At 31.7% G+C, this 9,688-nt stretch overlaps 1 protein-coding gene across 1 annotated transcript in view; it reads left to right on the plus strand.

Annotated features, from left to right (window-relative positions):
- LOC149553981 (indole-3-acetaldehyde oxidase-like) overlaps positions 1-9,282 on the plus strand; it is a 222,127-nt gene extending 212,845 nt beyond the window's left edge. The window contains exons 9-10 of the mRNA XM_089789312.1: positions 8,359-8,548; positions 8,668-9,282. Of these exons, the coding sequence (XP_089645438.1) occupies positions 8,359-8,548; positions 8,668-8,876 (399 nt within the window). The 3' untranslated portion in view covers positions 8,877-9,282. The remainder of the gene's footprint in view (positions 1-8,358; positions 8,549-8,667) is intronic.
- Positions 9,283-9,688: the final 406 nt, after the last annotated feature.

Below are 9,688 nucleotides of genomic sequence, written 5' to 3' on the forward strand. Positions count from 1 at the left end.
GCTGAGAATGAAGCCCAGGGTGCCTATTTATTCTTTTTTCTCCACTTTCTCCAGCAACTTCTAGAACATTATTTTATTTATTAAGTGACTTTATAAAATATTTTATAATTCAAGTCACTTTATTAAATTAATTAAATATAAAGTTACCTTTTTATATTTGTTTATTTGATAACTTTATAAATAATTAACTTAATACCACTTATTTATTTAATTAAAATAATTAATTAGTCATCCTTATAAAATATTCATTATTTTGGACAACTTAATTAATTAAATTTATTAAATCAAATTACCTCCAAAAAGGGGACATGATAGATACCGTGGTTTTTACCCAAAAAGGTTTCGATGAGATAAATTCCTGTATCTTTGTTTTTCTTTGTGTTCTTTCAGTTGCATTTACTTTTAAATTTTTGAAATATTGATTCACCCCCTCCCCCTCTTAGCATTTCTTAAGTTTTTCAAAAGGAGCTTCTTGCTTTGTTTCATGAACAACTTAAATCTCTTGAGGTGGACTTGAATGTGTGAAAGACTGAAGAAAGTCGACTTAAATGTTTTGTGTGATTATGATAGTTTCTCTTCAGTAGAGATGTACTACAATACCTTGCATCTAATGGGAAATAGGTAAAAGGTGCAACAAAGCCTAGTGGTTGAAGACGAAGCAGTAGTACAATGTTTACAAGATCAAGAGCATATGATTAGTTATAGTTTTCAGCAGCTGACATGTGCAATTATCACCAGAAGTGGCAAACTTATTGATGAGGGAGTTCGCATAATGGGAATTTGAGGAAGTAGTTCGCCTACAACTTGGGGTGATAGACTTTGATTTTGGAGATTTTGATACTCTGACAAGCCATAGATTCTCACTTCGTGATCTCCAGAGAAAGAGAAAAGAATGTGGTAGTGTTATTTCGGAGAATGCAAATGTTATCTTGAAGTTATCAGTTGTCACACAAAACACAGGAGAATTAAATGCATCTGATCTACAAAAATCGTTGCACAAATTTGGATAGTACATGGATACGTTGTGAAGATCTTTCTAAGTGCCTTGGGCACTCATTTCTTATGCTTTTTAGAAGTAGGAGTAGTTCTGGTAGATTACATGTAGAAGAAATGCACTTTGTAAATACAAGAAGCATGCACCTGTATACACACTTCATGTAATTGAGTTGCAACAACATTAGGCATGCAATTGAGAATAAGTCAAAGTTAGTTAGGAATTTTTTAGTAGAATAATTCAAGGTGGATAAGGGTTTCCTCTTTTCTCTCCACCTTTCTCTCTGTGTTCTTTGTAAATACAAGAAGCATGCACCTGTATACATGCTTTATGTAATCAAGTTGCAACAACATTAGGCATGCAATCTGGAATAAGTCAAAGTTAGTTAGGAATTTTTTAGTAGAATAAGTCAAGGTGGATAAGGGTTTCCCCTTTTCTCTCCACTTTTCTCTCTCTTCTTTACCTATTTAAAGGAGGGAGCTCATTGTAAATATTTATCTTTTGCTATATATAAGGAGGCTATGTGGAAGTGTTTGTAACTTGAAAATTTTGTGTTTCTGGATACAATTTTTTTTTAATTGAATAAAGATGTAGGTTTTCTCCAACTTTGTGTTGTGAAGCTTGAAGTTGGTCTTTGTTTTCTTAAATTGCATTGATCAATATATCTTTGGTTCAATTTATAATTTGTGTAAAGCATGTGAGTGTTTGGTTTTGTTTCTTGAAGACTTTGAGCTTCTTGAGACATAATTGTTATAGTTTGATAGTTGCTGCAAATACTTGGGACTAAAGACTTTGTGTTTTGATTTCAAGTGTATTATTTCAACTTGGATAGTTAACAAGAGACTTTGCTGTAATGTCCCCTCTTGGGACTTACTCTCAATTTTCTTATGATTTTCCACTTGGGGTTTTGAATTGTAGTTATAAATGGAAACTTATAACATATCTCCTAAAAATTATCCAATATAGTAATTACTTGATGGCGTAATATACATTGTTTCTCAACTCTTTTGACTTTCCCTATGAGAATGTCGCTTAAAATATTACTCTTAAAATCTATTAATTATTACCTCAATTATTTTATTATTTATTAGTCCTCCATGTATATTTATTTCTCAAATGCTTGTACTCTCCTTGAAATTAATATTCTATTTTTTACACTGCTCGAGTATATTCATTGTTACCTATATTTTATTTCCACTCTGTATCTTACCTTTATTCTCTCTATATTATCTTTACCTTATTCATATTTCCTTAATTCCTTAGCTTTTGAATTGTCTTTCCTTTATTTGGTTTTAATGGGATTTATCATCCTTATATTATGGGGACCCTTATAACGTTTTTTGTTGCCCCTTATCCACATAATTTATCACCCTTTATTCTTTTTATTCTACCATATTAATAATCTAAATGCAAACTCCCATAATTCTATATGCCATCATTCTAATTCTCTTTTGATGATGTTTGGATATGGTTAAATTTTGATTACATGTTCCCCTCCTTAGTAACCGATATCCTCCCAAGTATTTTTAATTGTCTCTTTTCTTCAAAACAATCCAATATTCTACTTTAGCTTTGATGCCCAAAGTATATTATGGTTGGTCATGCTTTCGATAAAACCTTCATATTTCCTCTTATTTAGTTGTCACACTTTGATTGGGTTTTGTAAACAGCTTTTACTGTCAACTTTTGCTTGTTTTTAATATCCATGGAAATGCTGGTTATTGATGTGGTGTCCTCCCCATAACATTTCGTACTCTCCCTTTTATACATTGTCGAATTGTTGTGAAAATCACATGCCATGAACTTCAATACGCGCGACATCAAGTTGTTAATTGATTTGAAATATATATTGTTAATGAATAGTATTGATTATTGTTGTATATATAATTTGTTCTGACTTATATATTTGTTATTATCAAATTAATGTAGAATGTACTTTGATATGATAATTGATGTGTTATTTCTATTTTATATTTTTGACATATAAGATTTAATATTAATTATATCTTATATTATTTAATTTCCAATTATTCTATCTATTATAATATATCATATTCTTAGAGATAAACTTATTTTTATTATTTTTTTAATAATTTCTTTTAAGATACAATCATCTATTTATCAAATCTTTTTTTTGGATAGGGAACATTACAGTCCACCCTTCCTCAAATTGCTTGCCCTCAAGAAATGCAATTTTAATGTGAATGGTTTATGTCATACAGTCCTGATATTAATTTAAGCAATATTGGAAAGTAAAGTTCAGCTTGATATTAGAATCACAATCTATTTACAAATATTAAATTAGAAGATTATAATCCTCAATTGAAACTACTAGGCATAACTCAAAAGGTAAAATTTATCTGAATGTACTATAGTGTTTCTTTCTCCCTGTTGTGTATTGACTTGATTCATGACGAGTCCGGATGAGTGATCCTTATAATTTCTAGTAGAGATTTCATCTCTTCCCAAATCTTATGGATACCTTTTTCAATATGCATTTGTAAACCTTGGGGAAGACTTTATCTTGCCCTAGGCCTCTATGGATATCCCTTTAGGACTATCCCACTTTATAATCCTTGGGAGAGACTTTATCTTGTCCTAGGCCTATATAGATATCCTTTTAGGACTATCTATCTCTATTTAATCCTTAGGAGAGACTTTATCTCATCCTAGGCCTCAATGGATAACCCTTCAAAACTTTCTCTATTTGTAATCCTTAGGAGAGACTTTATCTAATCTCAAGCCTCTATGGACATCGCTTTAGTACTATCCATCTTTATTTAATTCTTAGGAGAGACTTTATCTCATCCTAGGCCTCTATGGATATCTCTTTAGGACTATCCCTCTTTGTAATCCTTAGGAGAGACTTTATCTCATTCCAGGCCTCTATGGACATCCCTTTAGGATTATCCATCTTTATTTAATCCTTAGGCGAGACTTTATCTCATCCTAAGGCCTTTATTGATATCCCTTTATGATTATTCATCTCTATAATTCTTGGGAGAAATTTTATCTCTTCCCAAGTCTCATGGTTAGTGCTATACAATTCTCTTGAAGTCTTGTTCCACTTTCATGTAATATAATTGTTGATACCATTCATGCCATTTGGTAATTCCTTTTCTGGACTGTGATGCTCTCTTATATGACTCATCAACAACTTCCAAGTATTTTTCTTTACGTGAGTGTTGTAATCCTCTTTATGCTTCTTATTTGAAACTAACACTATCTTTCCTTATATTTGAAAATATAATATATGATTTTTCTATTTTACATCTATGATCTTTACAACCTTCATCGTGTTTTGTTCTTAGTACTATATAGTTCTATTTTCTCCATTATTGGTTTTTATTCACTATTTCCATAGGATGGCAGGAGTATGCTCTAATACCACTGTGATGTCCCCTCTTGGGACTTACTCCCAATTTTGTTATGATTCTCCACTTGAATTGTAGTTATAAGTGGAAACTTATATATCCTAAAAATTATCCAATATAGTGACTAATTGATGGCCTTACATATATAGTCTTTCAACTCCTTTTGACTTTCCCTATGAGAATATCGCTTAAAATATTTTACTCAATTATTACTTTTAAAATCTATTAATTAAAAATTCAATTATTTTATTCTTTATTAGTCGACGTATATTTATTTTCTCTTAAATGCTTAACCTCTCCTTGAAAGTAATATTCAATATTTGACACCACTCAAGAGTATATTCATAGTTACCCATATTTTATTTCCACTCTTAATCTTACCTTTACTCTCTCTATATTATCTTCACCTTATTAATATTTCCTTAATTCCTTAGCTTTTGGATTGTCTCTCCTTTATTTGGTTTTAATGGGATTTAGCATCCTTATATAATGGGGACCCTTATAAATTTCTTTGCTGCCTCTTATCCACATAATTTATCATCCTTTTTTCTTTTTATTCTACCATAATAATATTTTAAATGCAAACTACCATAATTCCATATGCCACCATTCTAATTCTCTTTTGATGATGTTTGGATATGGGTAAATTTTGATTATATGTCCCCCTCCTTAGTCACTGATGTCCTCCCAAGTATTTTTAATTGTCTCTTTTCTTCAAAACAATCAAATATTCTACCTTAGTCTTGATGCCAAGACTATATTATGGCCGGTCATGCTTTTAATAGGCCTTCATATTTCCTCTTATTCAGTTGTCACACTTTGTTTGGGTTTTGTAAATAGCTATTTTTGTCAACTTTTGCTCATTTCCAATATCCATGGAAATGTTGGTTACTGGTGTGGTGTCCTCACCATAACATTTTGTACTCTCCCTTTTATACACTGTCAAATGGTTATGAAAATCGTATGCCATGAGCTTCAATAGGCGCGACCTCAAGTTGTTAATTTATTTAAAATATATATTGTTAATGAATAGTATTGATTATTGTTGTATATATAATTTCTTTGACTTGTATATTTGTTATTATCAAATTAATGTAGAATGTACTTTGATATGATAATTGATATGTTATTTCTATTTTATATTTTTGACATATAAGATTTAAATTTAAATTATATCTTATATTATTTAATTATCAATTATTCTATCTATTATAATATATCATATTATTAGATATAAATTTATTATTATTTTTTAATTTTTTAATACTATCATCTATTTATGAAATCTTCGTTGGGATAGGGGACATTACATTTGTGCCTTGTCATCTATTCACTTTATTCATCAAATAGATTGATTGTAAGAAATGTTGGGTTCTTATTATCTATCAACTAAATATAGTTATAACTTTTGTCTGAAGAGTTTTTCTTACATCAACTGCTAAACCATTGGTATTATCGTAGCAATAGGTACCTTTCGTTAATTTGCAAGTAGTAGTTTTTATCATACAATCATTCCTGAAGAAAGAGTAGTTGATTCAGAGAACCACCCATTTGTTAGTTTCAGTTAGGTTTCCCTTGTAGCCACCTACGGTAAGAAGGGAGCCTCCCCTATTGCTGAGAGGAGAGATTTATTTTACTAAAGTTACAATTTTGTAAGTTGTAGCTTACAAATTTTTTAGCCAACACCAGCTTACAACACTTGCATCCTTTCATATCATATCTAGGGTGAAGCTCCTTTCAGCTTACACAAACTCTGAAGCTCTAAGGAGTCATTATTATACCACAATGTCATCTTGTACAGACATATCAGTTGTAAACATGCATCTTGTACCAAGCAACCATTTGTGCCCTTCAATTGTTTCGTATGTCATATGGTCATTTAAGTACCATTTGTCTGTACAGTCAACACAAATTTTTAACATTGCCCAGTTCTCTGGCCATCTGTCACATGGGCAACACAAACTATTGACATTGCACAGTTCTCAAGTCACATACGGATACAATGGGCATCCTGATGGAAACTGATGTGGATGAAGCATTAACTTGTACAACATCTAGTAGGGCAATCAATTCTAAAGTGGATAATACAATTTAATTAGGATTTTGAAATCATATATGAGTTGAACATTACGATTTCTCTATGTTATAGGGCTTTGTGAACATTGATTTTGGCATCTTTAAAAATCAAGAAAATGTTGTACCCCACAGCCTTTTGATTTTTGAAGTACAGTACAATGTTGAGTTTGCATAGTGAAAGTCATAGTCTACACTAGCCATTAGTCTTCCCGAATATTACTTGATGTATACTTGTTGTTTGGAAGACAATTTTTCCTTTTGGGGTGGATGATGTCATCGGTGTACAATGCCTATTGTTATGTTGATAACATTGGTTATCTGTTCCCATATTAATTGCCTATTGTTATGTTGATAACGTTGGTTATCTGTCCCCATATTAATTGTTCATCGGTTTTCAGTCTTGGGTGGTTCTGTCAATTCGTTCACGGTTGTGTCTCTTTTGAAAAGTGTCAGGTCATTTAAATATGTTTTGTACTCCCAAGGAAGGTAGTCCTGTAAAGTTAGATGAATTCTAATCCGTGGTTGACCATCTCTGGTCTTCTCTGTAATGAATTCATGAGCGAATAAAGATATATTTTACTTCTATATCCCATACACACTGCCATCTGTATTATTATATTATGTATGTAAATTTCCAGGTATAGCAGTAAATAGCTCCAAGCCCAATTCAATGCACTCCAAACAACACTGCCAAGTTTGGCATTTCAGACTATGCATGAAGAGAGATTCAACAAAGTTTCGGTTACCACTCATCCATGAAAATCTGAAATCCAAAACCAAATTGAACTGTAGAAAAAAGGATGGACCAAGAAAAAAGAATTTAAATATGAGAAATCATATATTTGTCTTGTCCACCTCCATAAAAAATTTCAGGTTTGTCAAGCATGGTGTCTAATTAATGTCATAAATCTTCTTGCCCTGAACATGAAGGCAGGGGAATGGCATATGGATCTTTCTCCTGTTATATGATTTATAATTTTATTTAATTAAATTTTTATTGTAGAGGGGAGAATTTTGTAAGCTTTGCATGGTGTGTAGATACCTGTATCCTTTTACCCTTTTTTAAAATCTAAAAATGTTGCTCTACCCTGACTCCATGATGCCACACAAAGTATCCTGGTTGAAAACATAGTTGTAGATTCTGACAGAGCTAGTTTGATTTAATTTCAGTTTTCTCTTCAAAATCTTAACCAGTTGTCTGGATGCATCGTATTTTCAAAGTACAGCTGCTACTACTCCTGTGTAACTTTTTATTATCTAAATTACTCCTAGATCTAGCAGCGTGTGTTACAGCTGTCAAATTTAGTTTTGTATCTATCATGTTTTCTATTAGCCTTAACATGTGTAGACTGAATTATGCACTTCTGGTACATTAGAAGTCAAAACAATGCTTTCTGTTTATTGATCAAAAAGCAAATTAGAACCACCTCCAGATTATGTGCAAAAAATGAATTATTTGTTGCCTCTTAAATGCCTTAATTGTACTGTCTTGAGTTCTGTTGAAATGTTCTATTGGTTCCTCAAATATTCAGTAACAAAGGCCATAAGTTTTATCTCAATTTAACTTGGTTACAAAGATCTCATCTACAAAGTTTGAAGTCTTTACCTAATCAAAATTCCGCAATAATATGCATTAGTAGCAGCTTGTGCAAACAAGGAAAATGCCTACAAGGTAAAATCAACACTTCATGAATGCATAGGATGCAATGATGAAATTTAAAAGAATTGTTTAATGGTTTAACCTTTCTATAATAGATTTTTGACCATATTAGAATGCCTTTAAGTAGTGCCATGCATAATTATCGAAAGCTTCTCCATTTCCATGCAGTATTCTAATTGTTTGAAAGATCTAGATGACAAGTTAGTTCATATGATCAACTAATAGTCTAATATGTGAAAGATTCCATGATGTAGATTGAAGGTTCTTTTGTGCAAGGCGTTGGGTTCTTCATGACAGAGGAACATCATGTTGACAAGAATGGAAAGCTTGTATCTGATGGAACATGGACATACAAAGTTCCTACGATTGACACCATACCTCAAAAGTTCAATATTGAGATACTTAATAGCCCTTTAAACCAAAAACGTATTCTCTCTTCAAAAGGTTTGGTTTGAATTCTCCTTAAGCACAATAAAATCATTTTGTTTGTAGATTACAACTAGAATCAGTTCACTAATTGCGATATTTATTTAACATGGTATTTTGTGCATGAACAATTACAGCCTCTGGTGAACCACCTTTGCTTCTAGCAGCATCTGTTCACTGTGCTATGAGAGAAGCTATAAGAGCAGCACGCAAGGAGCTTCCAGCTGATAACAACAACCACTTCCGAATGGACACCCCTGCCACCATGGATGTCATAAAATCTCTATGTGGCCTCAATAATGTAGAACTTTATTTAAAGAGCTTGTGCATTTCTACTAAACAATAGCATGATAATTCTGTCATCACATTTTACAATTAAATCTATATGGACATACTTATTAATGCTGAGAGGTGTTCTACGATAGTAGTAGAAGGTGGAGAGTAATGGTGTGTTAACAAAATCTTTTACATTTTGCTTTAGTTTTGACAGTCATTTACATGTCAGACTATTGATTTTTAATAGTTAAGTAATTTTACTATTAGAAAATTTGGTTCAAATTGAAGTTCCACCATTTTCTAGATAGATGTATTTAAGATATCTATACTAGTTAAATCTACATAGAGCCAAGAAAAAGTGAACACCATGATTGGTGTAAGGATTGAAAGGCATTTATCTACTTTTATGGCACGAAATGATACTTACGAAGTCCTCACTATAACAAATATAACTGCAATCTCGTCATTTCTTATAATTTTCTTCTCAAAAAAGGTACGAATGACACTTTTTATTAATCATCTAATTTAAAGAATATATAATTGAGAAATATCATCACATGCCCAAAATATCTATTTATCCAATTGTATGGAAAGCTAGGAAATATACAGTGCATAGTTATGGTGATATATGGAAGAATTCATTTTAATTCAACAAAATTTAAAACCATGCCAACCTAGGAATCTGTTGATGTCAGTTTTTGTACCACTACAGAACATATTAGCAATTGAATACTTGATACGGAATATCAAACAGTCAATTCCTCTCTTGAAAAGTTAATACTCATGGGGACATGAGATAAACTCCAATGTTCCTTACACTTGTGGATACTAACTCAGTTATTGATGTGATTTTCTGGTAATCATGTAGGCGGCCTTACGTTG

Source organism: Cupressus sempervirens, chromosome 6 (genome assembly GCF_028749045.1).
Source record: "Cupressus sempervirens isolate cs-2001-9-10 chromosome 6, ASM2874904v1, whole genome shotgun sequence".
In the NCBI taxonomy this organism is placed as follows: domain Eukaryota; kingdom Viridiplantae; phylum Streptophyta; class Pinopsida; order Cupressales; family Cupressaceae; genus Cupressus; species Cupressus sempervirens.